The sequence below is a fragment of the Gopherus flavomarginatus genome, chromosome 8 (genome assembly GCF_025201925.1).
Source record: "Gopherus flavomarginatus isolate rGopFla2 chromosome 8, rGopFla2.mat.asm, whole genome shotgun sequence".
In the NCBI taxonomy this organism is placed as follows: Eukaryota; Metazoa; Chordata; order Testudines; family Testudinidae; genus Gopherus; species Gopherus flavomarginatus.
Window position 1 is genome coordinate 57,495,984 of NC_066624.1, and position 27,858 is coordinate 57,523,841.

The 27,858-nt window shown below is 50.3% G+C and overlaps 1 protein-coding gene across 4 annotated transcripts in view; it reads left to right on the top strand.

The window, feature by feature from the left end:
* CROCC2 (ciliary rootlet coiled-coil, rootletin family member 2) overlaps positions 1-27,858 on the top strand; it is a 136,954-nt gene that overhangs the window by 65,125 nt on the left and 43,971 nt on the right. For 3 of the 4 annotated variants that reach the window (XM_050965329.1, XM_050965332.1, XM_050965330.1), the window contains exons 21-23: positions 7,277-7,456; positions 8,667-8,801; positions 18,875-19,018. In XM_050965329.1, the coding sequence (XP_050821286.1) occupies positions 7,277-7,456; positions 8,667-8,801; positions 18,875-19,018 (459 nt within the window). The remainder of the gene's footprint in view (positions 1-7,276; positions 7,457-8,666; positions 8,802-18,874; positions 19,019-27,858) is intronic. The other variant, XM_050965331.1, reaches the window with a different exon arrangement.

The window sequence follows — 27,858 nt, forward strand, 5'->3', positions numbered from 1 at the left end:
ACAATGCTAAGTACATCATGAGCCTTCCGAAGACACCTAACATGACAAACTTTGCATTAGATACCACACAATCATATTACAAGGATGAACATGGGGGTGCTGGGTGTTCCCCCAAGGTATAGAGTGTCACACCTCTCCCCTTAGTCAGTGACTGACCCTCTTGCAGTAAACTATCTTGAAGGCAGTTTGTATTATAGTTCTTTTGGCATCCAGCCATTAAGGCCAGGAGGTGGTGTGCCTCAGTTTCCACACTCACACACAGCAAACCAGGTTTTTTATGGTTTCTCTGCTGTGATAAGCTTTAAGCCTGTTTACAGGCATTAATTGAAAAGTAACATAATCATAAGATTTAACATCAATAATAAAATTCTTATCCTAAAACTTACCATTAATACCAAAATTTGTATCTCAGATGGGTGTTCACAAGTATCTTTGTGATACCACACCCCCTGTTCAGATAGTGTAATTTGAGGTTAGTTTGTTCATTACCCATTGTGTCCTTTGACTCTCTTCCATGTAATCAGTCACTGGCTTTTCCTTCCCTCCAGTACTTCCCTCTGTGTGGGCTCTTAATTTAATCATGTTTCTGGAATTTTGGTACCTCAGGGTCTGGCAAGATATGTGTTCAGGGGGATCCTGCACATTAGCTGCCCCTTTGGGCAGTGGTCTCCCAACCCCAGGACTGTACATATGCAGAAAATCCAGCTCCCCTTTGGGGTTACCCTGTGTTTCCCCTTCCCAGCACTGAGAACTTCCCTGTCACCTAGAAGGCTGTGATCTGTGCTCTCTGGGCTAGGTGTGTTTACCCTTTGATCAGATGCACCTTTTCCCAGAAGCTTTCTGTCATGGGGCAGGACTCACCCCTGCGGCACCTTCTGCTGGTCATCCAGGGAATTAGCATTTCCAGCTCCAGAGCACCCTCTGCAGCCTGGTGTCCTGCTTGCTCCTGGGCCCAAGTCCCTCCTGGATCCCGGTGCCCCTTTCAGGCCAGGGTGCTGCCCCCTGGCAGTACCCCCACAGATCTAGGTCTCCCCTGCCCAGGGAACCCCCACCCTCGCCTCAGTCTATGGCCACTGCCAGTCATCACCTAGCCTCCATTCCCTGGGGCAGACTGCAGTGTAAGTGCCACTCATCACCAACAAGTGGGATTTGGATCTACTGCCTCTGCCTCTGCCCACCCTTGGGCTGCCCTCTGCAACCCCAGTACCCTTTCTGGCCTTTAACAAGGCCTGCAGCCTGGGGGATTTCCAGGCTGGAGCTCCTCCAGCCCTGCTCCACTTTAGGTACCCTGTTTAGCTCCCCAGCAACTAGGCCCTTCTCCATCAGCAAACTAGAGAGAGACTGACTGCTCCTCACCCGCTGCCCTCTTATGAGAACCAGCTGGGCCCTGACTGGGGCATGGCCACAGATGAGGCTGCTTCCCCAATCAGCCTTTCCCTAGCCACAGCCACTGAATCTACAACCACTGCCATGGACTTTGGTCTGGAGTCTGGTTCCACCACCTCTGGCTGGGTCCCCAGGCCAGTGGTATCAGGGGACACAGACTGAGTCCTTGTAGGAGGCTCAGGAATGGAATTACTTGTGGAGGCCTGTTTAGCCTAGCCATGGGCAACCATACACAGCCTTTTAGATAGCTTCAGATGCTTGACTAAGTCTTCTCCCAGCAGCATGGGAATGAGATAATTGTCATAGCCTTCAAAAGTCCATATTCCTGACCAGCCCTAGTATTGGACAGGCAACTTGGTTGTAGACAAGTTAAAAGAGTTGGCCTTAAAGGGTTACACCATCACTTGGGCCTCTTGGTCGATGAATTTGGGGTCCACCAGGGATTGGTGGATAGCTGACACCTGTGCTCCAGTGTCTCTCCATGCAGTAATCTTCCTCCCGCCCACACTCACAGTTTCCCTTCACTCTGGGGGTATTTGCAAGGCATCTGGGTCTGAAGGCTCTCAGTGGGACCCTGGGCTGATGAGTTGCAGTCAACTGGTGCTCTTAGGGCAGTTGGCCTTCGCATATCCTAGCTCATTACATTTAAAGCATCGCCCAGCTGACTGTGGGCTGGGGTGAGGTGGGTGGTTGGAGAGTGGGGTTGTGGGATGACAGGGCATCTGAGGTCTCCTTGGATGTGGGGAGGGTCCTCCTTGCAAGGTGGGGCTTTGGGCTGACTCTGATGGTGTTGTCTCAGGTTTCCCCTCTAAGAACTGCTCCATTTGTATTAAGAGAGACAGATCTTCCAGAGACTTAACATTTGCTCCTGATATTCAGGCATCCCAATTTTTTACAATGTGATAGGCATGTTGGGAAAATGCCACGTCTGGTTTTCACCTGAGGGCTCTGAACCGCTGGCAGGCATGCTCGGGTGTTAGCCTCATCCTAATTCTGGCCTTTTGTTTAAAAAGTTCATACTTGTTCATGTGTTCTTTAGGCATTTCAGCTGCCACCTCTGATAAGGGTCCACTGAGTTGTGGCCTCAGCTCCACCATATTTTGGTCTGGAGGGGTATTGTACCCAAGGCAGGCCCTTTCAAAATTTTCTAAGAAGGCCTCTATATCATCGCCTACCTTGTATGTGGGGAATTTCTTGGAATGGAGAGTGGTACCTGAAGGAGGACTGTTAGGGCTACCTGGCTGACCCACTTAGCCCTTTCCAGCTCTAAGCATTTCTGCTCCATTTCCGCCTCCGCTTTGCCTCTCTCCTCCACCTCCAAGTGTTTCCCCTTTGCTCCTGCCTCCAAGCATTTCACCTCTCTCCTCTCCTCAGCCTCCAAGCACTGCACCTCTGTTTCCACCTCCAAGTGCTACATCTCTCTCCTCTCCTCCACCTCCAAGCGTTTCTCCTCTGCTTCCACGGACTTCTCCACCGCTTGCACTTCCAAGCACTTCATCTGTAGGAAGAAATTCCTGTCTTCCACAGTTAGAACTTGGTCTGGGTTAAGGGCATCCCTCCGTCTTGGCACCTGGATCTTGGGTTGAGGAGAGCTATCCATTCCCTCCAGGGAAATTTCCAGTCCCCTATTCCCTCCCTGCATTTCTGTCATGGAGGTGGATGTCTGGGCTTGACCTGAGTCTCTCTTCTCCATGGTGTGCTGCTTTGGGAAGACTGATTGCTCTAGATTTTCAGTGCCCAACCACAACCTCATGCACAAGGCTCCCCTAATCTAGCCTAGCTATTTCGTTGCCACAAAGCTCAGAAAAAAAATAAACTACTCATTGGACTCTCTGGCTTTGCAGGATGAACCCTTTGTGTGCCTGTTCCTCCTCAGGCAGAAAAGGAAGGAAGGAACTCCCTGGTTTTGCAGGCTACCAAAAGGAAAAATGTGTCCTTTTAAAATCCTGAGGTCTGTGCTTCTGGTTCAGAGTGATCCCACCGCTCTACCACCATGTCAAGGCTAATTCCCCACTCTGGCACTTCGAGTGCAGAAGGTGGGGGCCCGCAAGGATTCTTAAAAATTAATACTGGCCACTCCAGGCTTGTATTAAACTTCCAAGGTTACAGCTTCTCTCTGACCTCGGTTTGGTAGATGCTGCCACCACCCAAGTGCAGAATCCCTTTGGGAGCCCAGGAAGGCGCACTTGGGAATTCCTTCCTGTGAAATACCCTTAAGCCTTTTCACCCCGCTCCGGGGAAGAGCTGAGAAAGAAGGATGGGGAAAGAAATCAGCTGTTTTCACCAGCTAACTAAAAAACATGTGCACAACCTCTTGGGACACAGAAAATCAAGGTAAATTTTATTTAAAAAAATAAAATAAAGGAAATACATTTGGGAACTCAGGCATTCGCTACATTTCAAAAGAGTAACAACAAGGATTAAGCACCAAGAATAGTTTTCTTGAGGTCCAGCTTAAAGGTTACAAGCAAAACAAAAGCACCTGGGGTTAGCACAGAGGAGTCCATAAGCCATAAAGAAATAAAAAGAGATAAACCTAATCACGTCTTCCTAGACATTTCCTGATCTACTTACATATCTGGGGTTTCAAATGAGTAGTTTCTAGGTATGATATCGGGGATTTTTCATACCAGGCCCCAAGCTTCTTACAGCATAGTTGTTGCCCTGTTCGCATCTCCCTGGGAGAACAAACAGACAGATCGAAGGGGAATCTTTGTTTCAATTTTTAAAAGTTCTAGCCTTCCCATTGGCTCTTTTGGCCAGGTGCCCACTCAATTCCTTGTACCTATGCATAGCAGTCAGGTTTTTTAATCCTTTACAGGTAGTAGCTGTTCTCTAATTGCTCTAAGAGGGATTTTATAGCTACTGCCTGGCTGGGTGTCCATAAAAGGGAGCTACCCCTCCTCCCTTTTCATTTATCACAGGGCGCCTTACCCGGGGTACGGTGACCCCTGGGTAACATACCATGGGGCACCTTAGCCAGGGCACGGTGACCTCTGGGTAACATACGATAGGGCCTTTCCTGGGGCACAGTGATCCCTCTGTAAAGTACTCTTGGGGCACCTTACTGTGGCATGGTCACCCCTGGGTAATGTATCCTGGGGCACCTTTCCCAGAGCATGGCAACGCCTGGTTAACATACCATTGGGTGCCTTATGCAGGGTAGGGTGATCCCTCAGTAATGTACCATGGGTCACCTTACCCAGGCATGGCGACCCCTGTATAACATACCATGGTGCACCTTACCTGGGGTATGGTGACCCTTGGGTAATGTACCATGGGGCTTTATCCAGGCACGGTGACCCCTCGGTAATGTGCTATGGGTCACCTTATTGGGACACACTGGCCTGTGTGCCCCTTGGAGTCTTTCAGGGAGGATAGGTGTCATTCGGAAAGGGACTCTCTAACTCAACACAGGGTCTGGGCTTGATGCAGAAATGCCTGTGGGAGGCCCTCTGGCTTGGGCTGAGTAGGGTCAGACCTGCATCACAAATCTGTGACTCTGTGGAAAAGGCAGTGAGAAAGGAATTGTGCTGATGGTGCTGAGCAGTACTGAGCTGCCAGAAGGGACACCCTGCAGCTCCTGATGACCCAGTCTGACTGCCATCCTCCTGAGATCTTTTGTGTGGGACTTTTCAGCAGAATGTGGCATGGCAGGACACCAGGTCTTGTGCTCCTCTCACAGACGCCCAATTTATGCTGCTGTATCTCCATTGACTCAGTAGGAGTAGTTCCTGATTTACACTACTGGGTGTGAGAGAACAAACTTTACAGTGGAAGCAAGATCTGCTGCAAGTGAACTGGAGCACATCAATGAGTGCAGTGAACTTGTGCTGCCACTATTGAACAGTGATCTCTGATCCACCACCCATTGAACTTGATGTGAAGTCTTCCATTGACTTCAATGGGCTGTGGATCCAATCTTGATTGCCCTACAGTTGGTTATACATCCAAACTGCCCTGCCCCTAATAGTGTCACTATAGTAAGCAAGTAGCACATAGAATATCAGGGTTGGAAGGGACCTCAGGAGGTCATCTAGTCCAACTCCCTGCTCAAAGCAAGACCAACCGCAACTAAATCTTCCCAGCCAGGGCTTTGTCAAGCTGTGCCTTAAAAACCTCTAAGGATGGAGATTTAACCACCTACCTAGGTAACCCATTCCAGTGCTTCACCACCCTCCTAGTGAAATAGTGTTTCCTAATATCCAACCTAGACCTCCCCCACTGCAACTTGAGACTGTTGTTCCTTGTTCTGTCATCTGCTACCACTGAGAACAGCCTAGCTCCATCCTCTTTGGAACCCCCGTTCAGGTAGTTGAAGGTTGCTATCAAATCCCCCTTCACTCTTCTATTCTGCAAACTAAATAAGCCCAGTTCCCTCAGCCTCTCCTCGTAAGTCATGTGCCCCAGACCCCTAATCATTTTTGTTGCCCTCTGCTGGACTCTCTCCAATTTGTCCACATTCCTTCTGTAGTGGAGGAACCAAAACTGGACACAGTACTCCAGGTGTGGCCTCACCAGTGCCGAATAGAGGGGAATAATCACGTTCCTCGATCTGCTGGCAATGCTCCTATTAATACAGCCCAATATTCCGTTGGCCTTCCTGGCAACAAGGGCACACTGCTGACTCATATCCAGCTTCTCATCCACTGTAATCCCCAGCTCCTTTTCTGCAGCACTGCTGCTTAGCCAGTCGGTCCCCAGCCTGTAGCGGCGCATGGGATTCTTCCATCCTAAGTATAGGACTCTGCATTCATCTTTGTTGAACCTCATCAGATTTCTTTTGGCCCAATCCTCCAATTTGTCTGGGTCACTCTGGACTCTATCCCTACCCTCCAGCGTATCTACCTCTCCCTCCAGCTTAGTGTCATCTGTGAACTTGCTGAGGGTGCAATTCATCCCATCATCCAGATCATTAATAAAGATGTTGAACAGAACTGGCACCAGGACCAACCCCTAGGACACTCCATTTGATATCGACTGACAGTCAGACTTTGAGCCATTGATCACTACCTGTTGAGCCCAACAATCTTGCCAGCTTTCTATCCACCTGATAGTCCATTCATCTAATCCATACTTCTTTAACTTGCTGGCAAGAATACTATGGGAGACCGCTTTCCCCATATCCACAGAGTCAGTTATCTCATCACAGTGGGCAGGGCCGGCTCTACTGTTTTTGGTGCCCCAAGCAGCGCGCCGAATTGCCACCACAAACAGCGAGGGCTGTCAGTGTGCCTTTAGGGTGGCATGCTTGTTTCTGCGGTGGCAGCAATTCGGCGGCAGCTTCTGTCTTCAGACAGAAGACAGAAGCTGTGCCGCTGTGGACAGCTGAACATAGAAGCTGCCGCCAAATTGCCACCACCGCGGAAATGCGCGTGCAGCCCTAACGGCACACGGACTGCCCCCGCTGTCTGCAGTGGCAATTCAGCGTGCTGCTTGGGGGCAAAAACACACAGACTGCCACCCCTTGCAGATTGCCGCCCCAAGCACCTGCTTGGAATGCAGGTGCCTGGAGCCAATCCTGATAGAAGGCAATCAGATTGGTCAGGCATGACTTGCCCTTGGTGAATCCATGTTGACTGTTCCTCATCACCTTCCTCTCCTCCACCATAGTAATATGGTGATGACTCCAGATCACAGGCAGTCCTGGGAACCTAGCTACGTTGTGTATTCTTTGTCCTAAGTGTTCTCTTCTGTGCTGGCTGGGAGCATGACATGTACAGTAGCTGGGCCATCACAGCGTTAATGCTCTCTCTGACCTCTCTGTCAGGCAAGCCCTGTATGGAGTGCCACATGGCTGTGCAGCAGAGTGAGGGATGTAACTGCTCAGGAAGGTCTGTCCCCATCCAGACCTGTCCTAACGGCCTGCTCTGCTCTTGCTCGATATCAGGAGAGTCTGCGTCTGGCACTGAGGGAGGAGAAGGAAGAGGCTGTGCACCGACTGCACCAGGAGAAGGAGGAGCTGCTGTCCAAATATGAGGCTGAGAAAGAGGAGCTGGCTGAGGAAGTACTGAGTTTGCAGCAGGAGCGGGATGAAAGCCTCCTCCTGTTGGAGAATGACAAGCAGAAGGTAAGCAGGGAGAGCAACGGTCCTGGAGGAGCACTGGCTGCAGGAAAGGTCCAGTCCCAGCCTCTTCCAGTGGAAGGCGCTGTGGGGAGCAGTATAGCATGCTGGCTGTGGAGAACCCAGAGAAGGGCTCTGGGGAACTCAGAGGCATGGAGAACATACGTTATAAAAGGAGACTTAAGGAACTTGGCTTGTTTAGCCTAACCAAATAAAGGCTGAAGGGAGATATGATTGCTCTCTATAAATACGTCCAAGGGATAAATACCAGGGAGGGAGAGGAATTATTTAAGTTAAGCACCAATGCAGACATAAGAACAAATGGCTATAAACTGTCTGTCAACAAGTTTAGGCTTGAAATATATGAAGGTTTCTAACCATCAGAGGAGTGAAATTCTGGAAGAGCCTTCCAAAGGGAGTAGTGGGGGTGAAAAATCTAACTGGCTTCAAGCCTGAGCTTGATAAGTTTATGGTGGGGATGGTAAGTTGAGATTGCCTACAATGGCATGTAGGCAATCTCCAACAGCCAGAGATGGGACACTAGATGGGAAGAACTTTGAGTTACTATAGCGAATTCTTTCCCAGGTGTCTGGCTGGTGGGTCTTGCTGAAATTCTAAGGGTCTAATTTATTGCTATATTTGGGATTGAGAAAGAATTTCTCCCCGGCTCAGATTGGCAGAGACCCTAGTGGGGTTTCGCCTTCCTGTGCAGCATGGGGCAGGGTGACTTGCAGGTTTAAACTAATGTAAATGGTGGATTCTCTATAACTTGAAGTCTTTAAATCGTGATTTGAGGACTTCAGTAACACAGCCAGAGGTTTGGGGTCTATTACAGGAGTGAGTGGGTGAGATTCCGTGGCCTGCAGTATGCAAGAGGTCAGACTAGATGATCATGATGGACCCTTCTGACCTTAAAGTCTGTGGGTCAGTGAGTCTACTTCAGGCCCAGCCTGGGCCAATGGGAAGCACTGTGGGGAGTGATAGAGTGCTGGGTGTGGGTAACCCCACAGCTACTACAGGCCCAGTCTGGGCCAGCAGCAGGCTCTCTACTGTGTGGCATAACAGAGCTAGCTGCAAGGAAGCGTGCAGCCACTGCAGTCCTAGCAGAGGGCACTTGTGGAGAATGTTCTTCTGTCCCAACATGCTGAGTTTCTGCACCTGTCCTTCCACGTGTGCCATTCTTGAATGATGGCTCCTGTCTGTTGCACCCTGCCAGGCACTGTCCCTGAAGGAAGCAGAGAAGAGTCTGCTGTCAGAGAAGCTCAGCGAGGCCCAGCGGGAGCTTATGAACGCCAGGATGGAGATCGACCGGGTGAAGCTGGAGGCTCTGAACCGCCAGGAGCAGGATAAGGTGAGCTCAGATCCTTCTCTAGACACTGTGTGGCCCAAACAGGAATGTGCCATGCAGGATCCTGCAGGCTGGATTCTGCTGTGGCCAACCCTGCAGCAGGAAGGTGCTTAAGCACATGTCAAATTCCAGGCATGTGAGTGATCCCACTGAAGCTGATGAGTATCAGTAATGGACAGGATTGCCTGTTTATCCTCCGTGTTGCTAGCCAATTGTTTGAAAATGGCCTGGGTCAGCAAGCTCCAGGTGAATTCTGGGGTACAACAGGAGGGATGATAGGAGTTGAATCCATAGTCAGACAGTTCCTCTGCATGCTGACTGGTATCCCCTAATCTGCTGTGAAAAGTAGCCAGAATGCACAGTGCCTAGAAACAGCAGTTGATGCCTGAGATACCTACCTGCAGTGCAACATGCTTCTAGCAGTACAGCACTGTAAAATGTGGATGTGAAGCTTCAAAGAGGAAGTAGCTTTAACCTGAGGCATGTGCACAGCGTGGACACAGTCAGTGCAGCTACATTGGTCCACTTACATTGATACACACTGGGCTGCCACAACTTCTGCATTTAGACAGATCCTTGTTATGAGAATAAAAACCCTCTTGGGTGGAGAAGTCTTTCACTGCCTCTGTTAAGGCTAAATCCCCACTTCGAGTGCAGAAGGTGGAGGCCCACAAGAATTCTAAAAATTAATACTGGCCACTCCAGGCTTGTATTAAACTCCCAAGGTTACAGCTTCTCTCTGACCTCGGATTGGTAGATGCTGCCACCACACAAGTGCAGAACCCCTTTGAGAGCTCAGGAAGGTGCACTTGGGAATTACTTCCTGAGGGGTACCCTCCAGCCCTTTAACCCCCCCCTCCCCAGGGAAGAGCTGAGAAAGGGGAGGGGGAAAAAGGAAATTAGCTGTTGCCACCAGTTAATTAAACAACATGTGCACAAGCCTCTTAAGACACAAAAATCCAATTTTGTTCTAAAAATGGTAAATTTTATTAATAAAAAATAAAGAAAATACATTTGGGAACTCAGGCTATTGCTAAATTTTAAAAGAGCAACTACTAGGATTAAGCATCAAGAGTAGCTTTTTTGAGGTCCAGCTTGAAGTTTACAGGCAAAACAAAAGCACCTGGGGTTAGCACCAAGAAATCCACAAGCCATAATTAAATAAAAGGGACAGACCTAATCACATCTTCCTAGACATTTCCTGATCTACTTACATATTTGGGGTTTTAAATTAGTAGTTTCTAGGTATGATACTGATAATTTTTTCATATCTGGCCCAAGCTTCTTACAGCATAACTGCTATCCTGTCCACCAGTCCCCAGGAGAACAACAAGACAGACAGACAAAAGGGGAGTCTTGGTTCAAATGTAAAAAGTTCCAGCCTTCCCATTGGCTCGTTTGGCCAGGTGCCCACTCAATTCCTTTTACCTATGCATCACAGTGAGACATTTTAACCCTTTTCAGGTAGAGCAATTAGAGAACAGCTACTAAGAGGGATTTTATGGCTACTGGCTGGCTGGGTGTCCATAAAAGGGAGCTACCCTCCGCCTTCATTTATCACAGCCTCCTACATGCACTGAAAATGTAACTGATCTTACAAGTCAGGTGACTTGGCCAGTCTAAATCTACTTTGTTGTTATCAGAGACATCACTCTGCATAGAGTCCCGTTACTGGCCAAAATTAAGGCACATAGGCACCGCTGTGTGCTTGACTGTTGCTTATGCTGTTGGCTCCTGCAATTTGCTTGCAGCAATCCATTGTGAGGTTTCAGTGATCTAGCATAATGTTGGGTGATTTGGTTTGGTTTTACAATCAGAAATGTATGCATGACATCAGTGGGGGCTCAGCCACCAGATAGATCATTCCAAAGGAGAACATGCATGTTAAAGAATAGTCCCTTAACACCAAACAAACAGTACAAGAAGGATATAAAACTCCAACCAGAACTCATCTGCAAAGCATGGACCCTGGAAAGATTGGTTGGGAACCAAAGGGAAATCAAATGCAAAGAATAACTTTCCTCAATAACTATAAACAATCCCCTACCTCCAAATATCACTGAGTGGGAGGAGTGGAAATAACCTGCTGTGGTGAAGTGGTGTGATCAAAAGGGGAGAGACTTTGTTCCCTTGGAAAATGTTCCATTTGATTCCCTGGGCCCAGTTGTATTCTCACTGAAGTCAACAAAAAAAGTTCCTTTGATTACTATAGGGAAAGGATTGGACTTTCATCTTTAACCCCTATGTGGGATGTGCAACTGTGTGAATAACTAGACTGTAAACCCTTTGTTGCTGGACCTGTGTTTTTAGCTACCTCTAAAGATTAATGCGCACACATCTTATGTGGCATTATATAGACAATAATAATAGTTATTAATACACATTCCCTGGTGGTCTAGTGGGTATGATTAGGCACTCCCACTGCTATAGTCTGGGTTTGATTCCCAGTCAGGGAAAGGGGGGAATAGCTCAGTGGTTTGAGCATTAGCCTGTTAAACACACAATTGTGAGCTCAATCCTTGAGGGGGCCATTTGGGGCAAAAATCTGTCTGGGGATTGGTCCTGCTTTGAGCAGGGGGTTGGACTAGATGACCTCCTGAGGCCTCTTCCAACCCTGATATTCTATGATTCCAGCAGTGGATTTCTCTAGCATAGAGATTGACATGCCAAGGAGTGCAGGTCAGAGGGTGGCACAAAACACCTCTCATTACTACCTTCCCTTCCATCACCTGTGAGAGAAGTAGCAAAACAGGATCTAGTCAATATCACCTTCCTGAGCTCTTCTCAAGACTAGCCCAGAAACAAGATGAAACTGACAGAGCTGGTCAGCTTTGCTGGCTCATAGAGGGAAGCAGAGTGGAGACTGAGGATAATTCAGGCAGAGCAGTGAAGGGAAAGAATAGAGAGGGACCAGAGGTGGAGGGCAAGGAATGGGGATGAAACCATGGATGAGCAGGTAGGGGAGGAGGCGACATGGAGGAAGAGCAGGAAAAGAAGCAAAGGACAAAATTGAGAGAGCACAAAAGAGGGAGATGGGGTGGGGAAAGAGAGAAAATCCTCAGGAATAAAGGAAAGGCATGTGCAGAGCTTTCTCTGTGTGTGACACCCATAGTAATGCCATACACTGTACAGCCATCTTTCCTCAGCACCCCACATTCTCACATACAGAGATTTATGCTGGGCTTGGGGCACAAATCAAGGCTGTCAAAGCCTGCTGTGGAAAATTCATCCACAGGAACATCAGGTATTTTGAAGATTTGTGATCAGGCCACAAAGCAGGGTTTAATTAGGTCTTTAATTACTTGATTGGCTTTGATTATGGTTAGAAAACATCAAGTGCCATGGATGTGCTAAGGACAATTATCCATCCCCCATCATGTCTGCTCTCCCACAGCGTTCTCCCTCTCTGAGAGTCACATTAGACAGAGAGGGGAAGTGACACTCCTTAGGTCACACAGCAAGTCAGTGGCAGAGGTTAGGATCAGAAACCAGATCTTTTGAGCCCAGTCCCATGTGGTATCCTTTAGCCCAGTGGCTCTCAACCTTTCCAGACTACTGTACCCCTTTCTGGAGACCAATTTGTCTTGTGTTTCTCCATGTGTCACCTCACTTAAAAATTACTTGCTTACAAAAATCAGACATAAACATACAAAAGTGCCACAGCACAAGTACTGAAACATTGCTACTGCCTCATTTTTACCATATAATTATCAAATAAATCGCTGGAATATAAATCTTGTACTTACATTTCAATGTATATTATATAGATCAGTATAAACAAGTCATTGTATGAAATTTTAGTTTGTACTAACTTCGCTAATGCTTTTTATGTAGCCTGTTTTAAAACTAGGCAAACATCTAGATCAGTTGATGTACCCCTAGTTGAGAACCACTGCTCTAGCCCATATCTCAGCCCAAATCCTGCTGCACTCTTGACCTCCCTTGAACGCACCTTAGTCCATCCCTCTTCCTTGTCCTCAGATATTGCCGGTTACCTGGTTCCTGCACTTTGCCTCCAACCAATCTGCTGTCTCCCTGTTCTCCGAGATATTTCCTTGACTCTACCTTCCTCTTTACCTGCCAGCCCTCCTCCATACTTCCCAAGCACATGCTATACTCCCAATGCCTCAACTTCCCCCATTTACACCTCCTGCAGTTTGGCTGCCTGCCCCTCTTCTTCTGAAGCTGCCCTCAGCCAAGTCACCAACAGCCTCTCCTTGGCCAAGCTGCACAGCCTTTTAGCCTAGCTGTATGCTCCTCTAGACACAGCTGATCATGCTCTCCTCTGGCTAGAAAGGCCCTGCTCACCTACCAAACAGTCGTTCAGGGTCACCTTCAGGGTCCTCTTCTGACCCCCACAGTGCTCTGTCATTGGCTCCCTCCAGAATGACTTCCCTGGCATTGCCATGGATTTACACTGAGAATACACTGCTGAGGATGTACTACACGTAATTCATTAATTGGGGTGCTCTTGTTGCTTCTGGACTCAGCAGCCAAGGGGTTAAGGCAAAGATGGTTTGATTATATACATTCTCTCCTGTTTGTGTGCTGTGGGCAGTGCCTCACAGTCCTATAAGGAGGGGCCTCTACCAAAGAGAGAATGGGCAGGGCAGAGAGTGAGCCTAAGCCACAGAGGCATCTCCAGGGAGCCCCTGTGTTGCAATGAAGTGTTGGAAGCTGCCTTGTATTTCTTCATCCTGCTGTATGCATGGCTCTGAAATTGACATTCCTTGGAGAAATCATATGTTGCCTGCAACCCAGTAAAAAAGCTTCTGGCACCAGAAAAAAAGACCTTGCCTAAGAATCTCATTTCCTGGAGCTTTCCCACCGCTCCAGCCCAAATGAGTTCTCTGCTCAGATGGCAACTCATGGGCCAGTGTAGTCTTAAGGACTTATCTACCCAGCACTGCAGTGTGAACTAGAGGGTGTGAACTGTAGAGTGCTCTAGCCTGTAGTGCTCTAACTGCCCTGTGTAGACTCTGCTGACAAGTTTTTAAAAAGGCAACTAGTTTGTGACAATGCAGTCCTGCTTCAAACAGAGCTATGGTACACTCACTAGGTACTACTTAGAGCACACTAGCAGGGTCTCCAGGGGGCAGTTAGCGTGCTCTACAGTTTATGCCCCTTTAGTTCACAGACAAGCCCCTCAAAACACAGAAGGGAAGTGGAATCCTGTTCAGTTCCAGATGCTTCGTGCCCCGTCTATATCTTTGCCTGCAGCTTGAGGTTTTGGTTTGCTTTTTCTCCACCCATCTCTCAAGTTATAAAGAATTTTGCTGGCTAGGCTGCATGTGGCAGAACGGCAGAGCAGGGAGTGGAATAATGGGCCCATTGGGAGCACTTAAGAGTCCCTCAGTAAAACATAAGGCCAGATCCCCAGGTGGTGTAAATTGGCATAGCACCATGAAGTTAATGAGCCAGAGCCCCAGATGATGTAAATTGGCAGAGTTCTGTGGAAGTCAATGGGCCAGGCACTCAGCTGGTGTGAATCAGCAAAGCTTCATTGACGTCCACTAGTCTGTACCATTTACACCAGCTGAGGATCCATCCCTTTCTTGGTAGCCCTCCAGATCTTTCATCCTTGCTTACTTGTCACCGTTATTGTTGGTGGAATGCCCCAGACTGGCAGATGTCGGGCCCAGCTCTGTTCACTCACTTGACTGAACTCCACTGGCTTTCCTGGAGCTGTCCCTGATTTACACCTGGAAAACTGCAATCAGAATCAGGTCTATAGAGAGCTGATGAGTTGTGTCCTTCTCCCCACCCCAGCCCCATGTCAGAGGATTGCAATAAAATGCTGGGTTTTAAAGAGACAGTTTATAATCTAGTCAGATTCCAAAAAATGAGTTCAGTGTAGTTTCAGATGTTGCCCCTGCCCATGAAACCCCCTGACAGATTTGTGCTGTCCTTGACTCAAATGCGGTTTTGTCTCCCCTGTTGCTGTGTGAGAGCACCACACAGATGTCAGGGAAACCACTGACACTAGCCCTGATCCTGCCAAGTGCATGGCCACCCAAAGCCATGCTGACTAGAATACGGTTCCACACAGGCCTGATGTCAGTGTGGTGCCCTGTGGACAAGGGGCCATTTGGCAGGACTAGCTGGTAGAATTGGGGCATCCCTTTAATACACAGGAGAAATAGTGCAAGTGAGTGAGTGGTCAAATGCTCTTGGCTTTGGGCATCTTTGGGGCTGCTTGGTGCAATACTAGGTATACAGTAATATAGACAGAAATGAGTAGGGTGAGCGCATCCCTTTAAAGCCCCTCCTAAGTTGAAGTATCTCGATACAGGCTATTTCTTGCATCCAGAACAGAAAACCCTTGTTTGTGAGGAGCCCTAGGTAATGCTAGAGGATGCTTTGTGTATGCTTTATGAGTAAATCTGCTATAACCGTTGTGACAAAGTTCCTCCTCTACCTTGGTGGGTCATGCTCTCATTGGCAGATTTGCTCACCTCAGTGATCTTCCCCACAGTCTGGATCAACTCCTCCTGTGTCTGATAAGGAGTTGCGAGGTTTGGGGGGAACCCGGGCCCGCACTCTACTCCAGGTTCCAGGCCAGGGCCCTGTGGATTGCAGCTGTCTATAGTACTTCTTGTAACAGCTGCATGACAGCTACAGCTCCCTGGGCTGCTTCCCCATGGCCTCTTCCAAACACCTTCTTTATCCTCACCACAGGACCTTCCTCCTGGTGTCTGATAATGCTTGTACTCCTTAGTCCTCCAGCAGCACACCCTCTCACTCTCAGCTCCTTGTGTGTCTTGCTCCCTGCTTTGCTTTGCTTTGCTTTGCTTTGCTTTGCTTCCTTCGCTCGCTCGCTCGCTCTCTCCTCCCCCCACCCTGACGGGGGGTGGGGGGTGAGCTCCTTTTTAAACCCAGGTGCCCTGATTAGCCTGCCTTGATTGGCTGCAGGTGATTTAATCAGCCTGTGTGCCTTAATTGGTTCTAGCAGGTTCCTGATTACTCTAGTGCAGCCCCTGCTCTGGTCACTCAGGGAACAGAAAACTACTCATCCAGTGACCAGTATATTTGCCCTCTACCAGACTCCTGTACCCCACTGGTTTGGGTCTGTCACACCGTATAAAGGCTGCTGGTGAGATACCACACAAATAAAGGTGTTTTCATGCAGATATCCCAGGAATCCCCACTGCAACCTGGATAATATAAAACCAACGTAAACGTCCAGGAGGCTGCAGAGAAAATATACATGGACGCAGAGAGAGGAGACAAATTGGCAAGGATTAACCAGCTTTAACTTGGAAAAAAATCTAAGTGGGCCCCAAGCTCCCATGTGCTTGCACAGCTGATGAACTCTGCTGAGTTCAGTAGCATTGCTCATATGAATAAAGTTAAGCACTTGAGTTTTCCAGGATCAGGGTCTAGGACCTTATGGGGGTCAGAGGAGAGCATAAATCTATAAAGCAGGGAGAGATGCTGAGGCGTGACAGTGGATAGCAGCCTTTTTATCCCCTTACAGCACACATTCTGGGGACAGAAACTGACCACGGTGGATGAAAGTCTGATCCTCCTCCTGTTGGAGTTGATTAGAGTTTTGACAGTCACTTCCTAGGGCCCATAGGCCGTATCCCAACGGGCTATATCTTCAGCTGGTGCAAATCAGAATAACTCCATGGAGGTCAGTGGTGTTACGTTAATTTACACCAGCTGGGAATCTGGTCTGTAATGTCCCAACCCAGAGAGGTAATGGGTTAGTTCAAGCACCTTTGGAATTCTGCATGTAGCAGTTTTGGATGCCCCATTTCAAGGAAGATAGAGGCAAATGGGAATCAATTCAGAGAGAGACAATAAAAGTGATTGCAGGTCCGGAGAGACTGACCTATGTCTGGGAAAAGGCGACAAGAATGAAATCTTTGTATAGTACAGTGCAAGACCCTGAAGGGGTGCAAGGAGAACTGTGCAGTATTAAAGGATGGGAACATGACAGAGAGGGATGATTGTATAGAGTAGTTCAGGGAGGAGTGACAAAATAATGGGATCAAACTTCACAAACAAAAATTTAGGCTAGACATTGGGAAAAATGTCCTAACAATAAGGGCAATTAAACCATGGAATAATTTTCTCAGGGACGTGCTGAAAGCCCCTTTGCTGGGGCTGCGCATACTTGGTCTAGAGAAGTCACTCAGGAACGTTCTGCAGGGAGCAGTTCTGCACTGGCAGAAGACTGGGGTGGATGATCTAATAGGTCACCTTCCACCTCTGCATTTTATGATTCTATGAATTTTAGCTCCATTAGAAATGCAGGAGAGAAAAAATCCTGGGCAGATCATGGGACACAGTAAAGAATCAAAACGGGCATCCAGCACAATGGAAAGGGAAAACGAGAACACATGGAAACAGCTGACGATGCCCTTTAAACCCTTCCTGGCTAAACGCTATGGGCTGCCGTCCTTTTGCTAGGAGCCCTGGTTAAGAGGAACAATTCCTGCCCACTTCCCCCTGACTTCTAGAAGGGGGCTGGCCCAGACCTGATTGCTACCCGCATGTGCCAGCATTGCTGTGCTTGCAGGCATGTTGGCAGTGGAGCTCAGCTCAGTCCCTACCCCTCTGCCTACTCTTGCAGTGGGTATGTGGGGAGGCCATGCCCCTGCTCAACTGCATGCGCAAGGCCAGGCTGTTGTCTGGTCCTATGCGGGGGTGGGAATTCACCCCTTTGTGCAAGCACAAGTGTCAGGCCCCCCTGCAGGAGGAGGTGTGCTGGGGACATGGCTGAGACAATGCTAAACCCAGCCATTCCCAGCTGCTGAGGGAACACTATAGCCAGGAGAGGCTGGCCTGTGAGGCTGCTTGGACAGGCTGGAGGCTAACCAGCAGGGGCGTCGCCAGGGTTTCTGACGCCCTAGGCGGACGGCCATTTCACCGCCCCCCGCGGGTCCAGTGGACCAACCGCAGTCATGCTGGCAGATGGTCCACTGCTGGAAAGGCTCCAGTGGAGCTGCCACAGTGATGCCGGCGGGTGGTCCGCTGGTCTAAAGGCTCCGGTGGACCTGCCACAGGCATAACTGCAGTAGGTCCGCCGGAGCCTTTAGACCAGCGCACCATCCGCTGAAATGACTGCAGTAACTCCACCGGAGCCTTTCCACCAGCGGACCATCCACCAGCATGACTGCGGTAGGTCCACCGGACCCGCGTGCCACCCCCCCGGCAAAATAGCACCCCCAAAAAAATTCTGGCGCCCTAGGCCATTGCCTGGGTCACCTAAATGGTAGTGCCGGCCCTGCTTACCAGCCCCAGCAGTCCAAGGATCAAGGGCACACATTGGGCTCAGTACAGGCACAGGGGTGAATCCCCCTGTGGGCCTGATTCTCCTCTGACTTACATCTACATGGATGGGGAATTGGCCCATGGAAGCAAATGGCCCTCACTGTGAACTCCCACTGCTTTCACTCCACTGAAGCACCACACAGTCCCTCCCAGTGCACAGCACTGGGGGTGGGATGGGAGCCAGACCTTGCTGTGACTGTGTTGCAAGGAGCATGGAAACATGTCAGGAAGGCAAGGAGGGGAGTTGCGCGGCTTGGGAGTGCAGGAGCTGGGCAGAGGAAGACAGGGATGGCCTGCATGTGTTCCATGCCCTCTGCATCTGATGCACAGAGGATGCCAGTCTGTCACAGTCCCACTTCTGGAGCTTTAGCTCAAGCTGGAGCAGCCGTCATGTTTAGCTCTGGAGGTCTCTGGTTCAGGCCTTGGCCAAGATGGTGTCTATCACCTGGGCCTTCTGCAGTGCACCCTAGCTGTAAAGGAAAGCACTGGGCCCTTAAGCAGCATGGGCACTGTCTCCCATCAGTGATGACCCAGCTTAGGGATGGGGCAGTAGCCCTTTGCCATCACCCACTGGCTTACAGAGTGTTGTCCTGCAAACCAGCACACTCCTCCCCACAGGCCTTATGCTCCAGGCTCCGTGGGGCCAGCCGACAGTGAGTGTGTTACACATGAGGGTTTGCTGGTTGGAGCATGAGTGCAAAAGGTAAAGCAGCACAGCATGCAGCCAGCCTGGCACACATGGGCACACAGACTGAGCATCACTGACAGCATTGTCCCTTCCTGATCCCCCCCAGAACACAGTCACCAGTATCACCGGAGAGCTGCACACCTTGCAAGCTAAGTTTGAAGATGCAGTGGCTGCCCATCAGAGAGAGGCCAAGAGCTTGAACGAGCACATAAAGGAGCTGGCAAGAGAGAGGGACTCTGCGGTGAGGGAGGTACGTATGGCTGTTTTGGGTCATCTGTGGACTGTGAGTTAACTCTCTGCTTGCCAAGAGTCTGAGCAAGCCAGTCTGACAGAGGAGACAAGTTCGGCCTCACCTGCACTGGGGCTTTGCCCTGAGTCCAGCCATCAATGCAACTGTCGCCCACAGGGGAGTGTGTTACAGGCCCCATGCCATGCCCACAAGAGAGGAGAGGAGTCCTCGCAGCAGCAGCTCTAGCCATGGAGTTCTTGCTCTTTAGCTCAATCTGTAGCAGCTTGTGCTTTTAGCTCTGGGGGTCCTGGGGTCAGTCCCTGGTGACAGCTGTCACATAACACTAGCACCGCATTGGTAACAGACCCAAAACACATTGTAGCTGTGCGTTCTGTTCCCTTGCAAGTGCCCCAGAGCCTTCCTGCTGGGTACACTATACGGGGAGCTTCCCACAGCCATCACTTCTACACCAGCCACTGCAGATGGCACAATCTGGCTCAAACCCTGGGGGAATAAGGGCCAGATGCGAGCCCTAAACCAGTGCTGTCTGCAATCTGGGCTCTGCTCCCTGGCTAACAGCTCTGATGAGTCAGCATCAGAGCAAGAGAATGGCCCCCACCACAAAAGGACAGGAGAGTGGGGGGACAGAAAATTAAAAAACATGAAAGAGGAGAGAGAGTAATTGAACATGACAGGCTGTTTATTTTGGCAACAATGGGCTCCTTTCAACAGATTTCAAAGTCTGACCCTGGGAGGGACCACACAGGCAAGCAAGAGAAGGGGATTCAGAGCCCGGGGAGGCAGAAGGAGCTGAGAGAGGAGGGGGCCGCACTAGTATACGATAAGGGCTGAGGAACTGTGGCACAGAAGGAGGGACCCAGGAGCCAGTCCCAATAAAGGAGGGGATGCAAAACTCAGAGATAAAGACGGATGATGGAGGGCTAAGGGAGAGCGAGAAATTGGCAGGGAGTGGGAAAAAGACAATTAAAGGGCTTATAGAACAAGCTGAGGGCAGAGAAACAGAGAAATCCTAGCAGACGCCTGCTAGGGTCCACTTATCACCATGGGAACCATAACATTTTCACAGCCTTTTAACTTGAGAAAGTGTCTCAGGCCGGTTCTGCAGCCATGCCTTCCCAATGCAGGCGTGCACACGCACACACACACGCATGCACACACTCGCTCTCTCTCCTCCTCATACCTCCCTCTGCTCTGTCCTTCCGCCCAGGACTCAGCTGGAGATTTGGCTCTCTGAACGTGGATTTCAAAAGAGGCTGTTTATAAAAATTTCTAGTAAAGAAATAATTATGATAATCATATTAAGAGCTTTGGCTGTCACATTCCTGCAAATAGGGAAGGTTGTCTTTGCAGAGAAGGAGCTGGGGGTTGTTTTCTTTTCATGGTTTTGTTCTTTTTCTCAATCCCAGCCCCCTCCCCTTTATCCTGGGAAATGAAAACAGTTTGTTTTATGATGGATCGTCCCTTTCTTTGGTCATTGACCTTCTGGGTGAATTTCTGCTGAGCTCAATGGAAAATGCTAGGCGCATTTGTGGATCCCATATGTGGGTGGGGGGATGGGAGGGGGAGCTCACCCTAATCCTCCTCAGAAACAGAACAATAACAACATGGAGTGGGACAGAGTGATCCAGGCCAACAGGGAGGATCTGGACAGTGTTAGGGTTTTACAGATTGAAGGAGGAAGAAGGAACAAAAGAAACTGGTGACTTTAAGTTTCTGCGGAAATTTCTATCCCACCCCCACACTCCAGCCCCCACCTCAAAGGTCACCAGGGCAGAACTGGAGCAACAGGATAAACTCAAGGCAGCTTTTTACTAAAGGGGCAGAATCAATGGGCTCAGCACTGGGAGATTTCCCAGCTGGCCCCCACCCCGTCCCGCACCAGCAACCCTGTGCTAAGGAGGGAAACAGCTGACTTATTCCCAGGGATGCTACACAACCTTCACTCCCCTCCTTTTGACAATGAGAGAGGGGATGTGATTAGGCCATGTCTGGGCTAGTGAATAAGACACTGACCTGGGAGTTAGGAGACTGGGGTCCATCCCACCTCGGACACTGACCTTGGGCAAATCACATCACATTCCTGGCCTCCATTTCCCCTCCAGCCCTGTGCCCATTTAGCTGCAGAGGTCTCTGGGGTAAGGCCAGTCTCTACCTATGTGTAGGTGCAGCACCCAGATCTAATCTCCACTGGCACCTCCGGGGGCTACTGTGTTGTAAACAGCCATAAGTTATAACATTCATTTATTGGCATCATTTGCTTTGAATCTGTAAGCCCCTGTGTAGGCTCCTCCTCCTTTGAGTGCCCTCCATGTCTCAGTGGTAGCTGTGCTGGCATGTGAAGGGGGGTGTGGGATCAGCCCCACTGTTGCTGATCCTGGTGTGACCAAAGAGGTGCAGCTGAAGCAGAGCAAGCCTTCATGCTGTCTGGGAGCAAATCTCTTTCTGGGCCCCGTTTTCTCAGGGATTTCCCAGCTGTGATCCCCTACAGGCACCTCGCTGTGCCAGAATGCTGAAGGTATACTGAGCTGCCTTAGTAGGAGCATTGCCAGCAGATTGAGGGAAGTGATTTTTCCCCTCTATTGAATATAGAATATCAGAGTTGGAAGGGACCTCAGGAGGTCATCTAGTCCAACCCCCTGCTCAGAGCAAGACCAATCCCCAGACAGATTTTTGCCCCAAATCCCTAAATGGCCCCCTCAAAGACTGAACTCACAACCCTGGGTTTAGCAGGCTAATGCTCAAACCACTAAACTATCCCTCCCCCACACTGGTGAGTGCCCACTGGGCACTGGTGAGGCCATATCTAGAGTATTGCATCCAGTTTTGGGCCCCCCCACTACAGAAAGGACGTGGACAGATTGAAGAGAGTCCAGCAGAGGGCAACAAAAAATTATTAGGGGACTAGGGCACATGACTTCTTCTTTGAGTGCTTGTTCATGTTGATTCCAATCAGGTGTGCGCGCGTGCATATGCACAGTAGCCGGAAGATTTCTCCGCTAGCAGCATCTATTGAGTCGGTCTGGGTACCCCCTGGAGTTGCATCTTCATAGCGCTCAATATAGAGCCCTGTTGACCCATGACCCTTTCAGGTCCTTCTTACCGCCAGTGATGGTTAGCTGGAACTTCCCTGTGCTCTTGTCTTGACAAGCACATTTAGCAGTTTCTTACATTGTTCTCCATTGTTTGTTAATAGTTAGTAGTTCATTAATGTTATATAAGTTTCCTTGGAGGGTGGGGGAATCTCCTCCTACCCTTTCCCGACAGGGTCTCCGGGCTGCAAAGCCTGCAGCAAGTGTTTACCCAGAAGCAATCCTCACACTTCATGTCTAAAGTGTTTAGGAGAGGGCCATCAGAAGGATCGTTGTGCCATTTGTAAGACTTTTCAGCCCAGGACTTTAAAAGATAGTTAGCAGTGCCTGAAGGTCCTGTTGATGGAGGCAGCACTCTATCCCCCAGTCCGACCCTTTGTCGATGGACCCTGCGCCAAATACCTCCTCCTTGGTGCAGAGTGCTCTGGCACCATCGGCACGAGCACTGGTGCTGGGTAAGGATAACGACTGATGGCACCGTCCCGGCTCCACTTGTGGCTCACATGCCACACGCAGGCACCATTCACAATTGTCAGTGCTGCAAAAGAAGAAGAGGCGGGAGAGGGGTCACTCTCCCTAGCTAGGCCTAAGGAGCCTGCTGCTGTGAGACCTGAGTCAGGCCACACTAGTGCTGCACCACTGGTGATGGTCACACCAACTCCTGCCCAAGTGGAAGGGCTATTGAGTCCAGACCCTCCTTGCTCACCAAGGCCGAGCCGGGAGCTGCACCTCCCTTCAACACCGGAGGCGTTTGAGGCGGCCCAAGAACTGCTTCACCTCGTGGCACCGTTCTTTCCTCCCAGAGGGGACAGGGTTGCCAGCAGCGGACATTCCCCAGGCTCCTTTAAGGGGAAAGCCCACTATGATGGCCTGCTGATCTGTGACCCAGGCGTGCCACTCCCCGACACTGGAGCACACCCAGCAGCCACTCCGATCCTTGAGCCCTTGGCACGAAAGCTTGGTGCCAAGAAGTACCGCTCCCCCGTGGTCATCGTTTTCAGACACCTCGGAGTCGGGCAGCTATCATTCCCAGACGAGTAGGAGCAGACGGTCCATGTCAGCTTGGCACCGGCATCCTTACCCGGCACCATGGCCCGCCCAATGGCAGCCCCTGGCACCATGGCCATTTTGGACTCCCTGGGCATTTCAAAGGAAAGCCAAGGTTGCAGCCAAGGATCTCATTCCAGGGCGACATTGGTAGCCTCGGCCTTATTTGTATCCCCACCAGCACCGCGAGCACCAGCAGGATTGGGGGTAGGCCCATTACCACCCTTCGCTACCATCTCAATGCCTCCAGCAAAGCCAGCACTGGGCCCGGGGGTCCTGGCAGCCCCAGCACTGGCGGGGACTCCGGCACCAATGACGATTCTGGCACTGGCAGCGATTCCGACGTCGAGGATGACAATGGCGCAGATGGCACTTTGGGCACTGGCGTTGCTTGCGTCAGTGTATGCAGCCCCTACACTGATGGGCGCAACACCATATGGGTTGGCACCAGCCCAAGAAACTCAGGTGCCGTGGGATCCCTTGGGTACAGAAGGAAGGGAGCAGCCACCTCTCACAGGGGTATCTTCCTCATCCTCACCAGAGGAGGCATTGGAGGGAACAGTGACAGCCCCAGCCTTGGAGGACAACAGGGTTCTGCAGCAATTTTGTGGAGAGTTTCCCAGGGCCTAGGCATTCAGGCGGAGGAGGTAGTGGAGGATGCAGATCCAATGGTGGACCTCCTCGCCCCCTCTGGACCTGCATAGATTGTCCTGCCCCTCAAAAAGACCATCTCTGACACCACAAAAACTCTGTGGCAGACCTCAGCCTCGTTGCCCCCTACAGTTAAGTGCAACAAAAGATGCTACTTTGTGCCGTCCAAGGGTTACGAGCATTTATACACACATCCTACACCTGACTCTCTCGTGGTCAATGCTGCCAACCAACATGAGCATCAGGGCTTCCAGGGACCCTCCCCGAAGAATCGAGAGGCGAAAAGTCTTGACCTTTATGAGAGAAAATTCTACTCCACTGGAGGCTTACAGCTCCGCATTTCAAATCAGCAGGCCATTGGCAATGGCTAAATTTGCAGAACTGTTGCCGGAGGACTCCCGCGCCGAGTTTTCGGCTCGTGTGGAGGAAGGGAAGCTCATTTCTAGGGCTTTGCTACAAGCAGCACTGGATGCAGCGGATGTGGCTACCCGTGTCATGGCCACAGGCATAGCTATGAGGAGGGGCTCCTGGCTCCAAATCTCGGGCTTGCCATATGAGGTCCGACAAACTATTCAGAATCTCCCCTTCGAGGATTCGGCTCTATTTTCTGAAAAGATGGATAAAAGGCTGCATAGCCTGAAAGATTCAGTAGCCACTCTCAAATCGTTGGGCCTCCATACTCCTGCTACACAGCATAAACATTTTAGGCTGCAACCTCCTCCACAGTTCTATCAGCCAATAAACTGTCAGGATGGCTCACAGAGGAGGAATAGAAACGGCAGAAGGCAACTGCACCCATCCTCAGGTCAGGGCTCTGGCCAATTTAAGCCACCCTCTGGGCTGAAACAGGCCTTTTGAAGGTGCAGTCAAGGGCAGCGCACCAGATCCCCAACTGGATCCAGCCCACCTTACCTTCTCGTCCCGACTATCCTCTTTCTACCATGCGTGGTCCTGTATCACCTCGGACCTTTTGGTGCTCCACACAGTAGAGAGGGGATACTCCATCCAGTTCTGTGCTCACCCACCCTTCCATCCCCTTCCCCCATCCCTCTTCAGGGACTCTTCTCACAAGCAGCTTCTTATCCAGGAGGTGCAGTCACTGCTGTCTCTAGGGGCAGTGGAGGAGTTTCCTCAGGAGTACAGGGGCAAGGGCTTTTACTCTCGGTATTTCCTTATACCAAAAGCCAAAGGTGGCCTCAGGCCCATCCTGGACCTGCAAAAACTCAACAAGTTTGTGAAGAAACTCAAGTTCCGCATGGTCTCTTTGGCCATAATCATCCCATCACTGGATCCAGCAGACTGGTATGCTGCCCTCAACTTGAGGGATGCATATTTCCATATCGCAATTACTCAGCCCCACAGGAAGTACCTAAGGTTTGTGGTGAGTGGTGCCCACTACTAGTTTACAGTCCTTCCATTTGGCCTGTCAGGAGCGCCTCGAGTCTTCACCAAGTGCATGGCACTTGATGTGTTCTTGCACAGTCACCAGGTACAGGTGTTTCCGTACCTCGACGACTGGCTGATGAAGGGCCACTCCAGGACCCAAGTGGAAGCTCAGGTCAGATTCATCAGAGCCACCGTCGACAACCTGGGTTTCCTTCTAAACAAAGCATAATCAACTCTGTCCCTTGTCCAGAGGATAGAGTTTATAGGGGCAGTACTGGGCTCGACCCAAGCCAGGGCATACCTGCAAGAAGCAAGGTTTCAGGCCCCGACAGATATCATTTGAGGCATCAGACAGTTTTCTACCACCACAGCAAGAAATTGCATGAAGCTTCTCGGACACATGGCTGCCTGTACCTAGGTGGAGCAGCATGCCAGACTCTGGCTTCGACCTCTTCAATCGTGGCTTCAGTGTAACACCCAGTCCGGAACAGCTTGGATAGGATCGTGACCCTGCCTCGCTGGGTCATCGACTCCCTCATCTGATGGCTCGACCCTCAGGAAGTGTTCTCAGGGGGTCCCCTTCACTAGTCCACAGCCGTCTCTTTCGCTTGTGATGGATGCATCAGACTTGGGCTGGGGAGCTCATCCGGGAGACCACAGGACTCAGGGTCTCTGGTCTCAGGCGGATCTGGCTCTCCACATCAACGTCAGAGAGCTGAGAATGGTGCATGCCAGACCTTCCGTGCACACTTAATGGGACATTGTGTATCAGTTATGATGGACAAGACAACAGCAATGTTCAGTATCAACAAATGGGGGTGCACGCTCCTCTCCCCTCTGCCAGGAAGCCATGCTGTGGGACTTCTGTGCGAAACATTCAATACACCTGCAAGCGTCGTACCTCCGCAGGGTACAGAATGAGCTGGTGGATCATCTTAGCAAGTCGTCCCTTCACCCGAACGTCACGTTCTCAATCTTCCAGAGTTGAGCCTTTCCCCAGATAGATCTATTCGCCACACAACACAACAGGAAGTGCCAGCAGTTCTGCTCCTTCCAGAATCACAGCCTGGGCTCCAGAGCAGATGCGTTCCTCCTTCCATGGAGAGGCCATCTCCTTTACGCCCATACCGCTAGTTCACAAGGTACTCCTCAAGATCCGGAGGGAACGAGCTCAGGTCATATTGATAGCACTAGCCTGGCCCCATCAGCAGTAGTACACATCTCTCCTAGACATGTCCGTGGAAGCCCAAGTCACCGTTCCACTCTTCCCAGACCTTCTGACACAAGATCATGGTCTTCTTCAACATCCGAACCTCAAGTCGCTTCACCTCATGGCGTGGATGCTCCATGGTTAAACCTGATGTAGCTTTCCTGTTCAGACCAGGTTAGACAAGTCCTCCTTGGTAGCAGGAAACCCTCTATGAGAGCCACCTACCTTGCCAAGTGGAAGAGATTTTCAGTCTGGTCTGTGCAGTGCCATTTGTCCCCCGACGTTAGCCTCAGTGCTGCTCATTCTGGACTACTTCCTCCATCAAAAGCAGCAGGGGCTTTTGTTGTCTTCAATAAGGCTACACTTAGATGCTATGTCGGCCTTCCATCTGGGTGTGGGGGGCCGCTTGGTGTCTGCTAACCCTATGGTCAGCCAATTTTTAAAAGGATGGCAGACTGTATCCTCACATCCATCAGCCTGTCACCGCCTGGGACCTCAACCTGGTCCTCTCTAGGCTCATTGAACCACCATTTGAACCACTGGTGACATGTTCCATGCTCTACCTCTCTTACAAGATGATATTCCTGGTAGCAATAACCTCAGCCAGGAGGGTGTCTGAGCTCAGGGCCCTAATGTCAGAGCTTCCCTACACCTTGTTCTATAAGGACAAGGTTCAGCTGAAGCCTCGTCCTGCTTTCCTCCCAAAGGTTGTATCTCAGTTTCACATTAACCAGGACATCTTTCTCCCAGTATTCTACCCTAAGCCTCATTCCAGTGGCAGGAAACAGAGACTGCACTCTCTGGATCTCTGCAGGGTTCTAGCCTTCTACATAGAGAGAACAAAGCCATTCAGAAAGTCAGTCCAGTTATTCATGGCAGTGGCAGACAGAATGAAAGGTCAGCTGGTATCGTCACAACGCATCTCGTCATGGATAACATCCTGTATTCATGATTGCTACAACCTGGAGGGGGTTCCTGCACCTCCAATCACTGCACACTCCACCAGGGTGCAGGCTTCATCAACAGTGTTCCTGGCTCAGGTTCCCACTCAGGAAATCTGCAGAGCAGCAACATGGTCCTCCATCTATACTTTCTCCATGCACTATGCAACTACCCAGCAGGCCAGAGACGATGTGGCCTTCGGACAAGCAGCTCTCCAATCAGTGGAAGACTCCGACCCTACCACCTAAACGTGGGCTTGTGAGTCACTTGATTGGAATCGACATGAACAAGCACTCAAAGAAGAAAAGATGGTTACTCACCTTCTCATAACTGTTGTTCTTCAGGGCTCTGTATTGAGTGCCATGAAGGCGCTACTCTAGGGGGCGCCCAGGTTGACCCGACGGTTGCTGCTAGGGGAAAAATTTTCTGGCTACCATGAACATGTGCACGCACACACCTGATTTGAATAGACATGAACAACACATCTGAAAGAACAACAGCTACGAAAAGGTGAG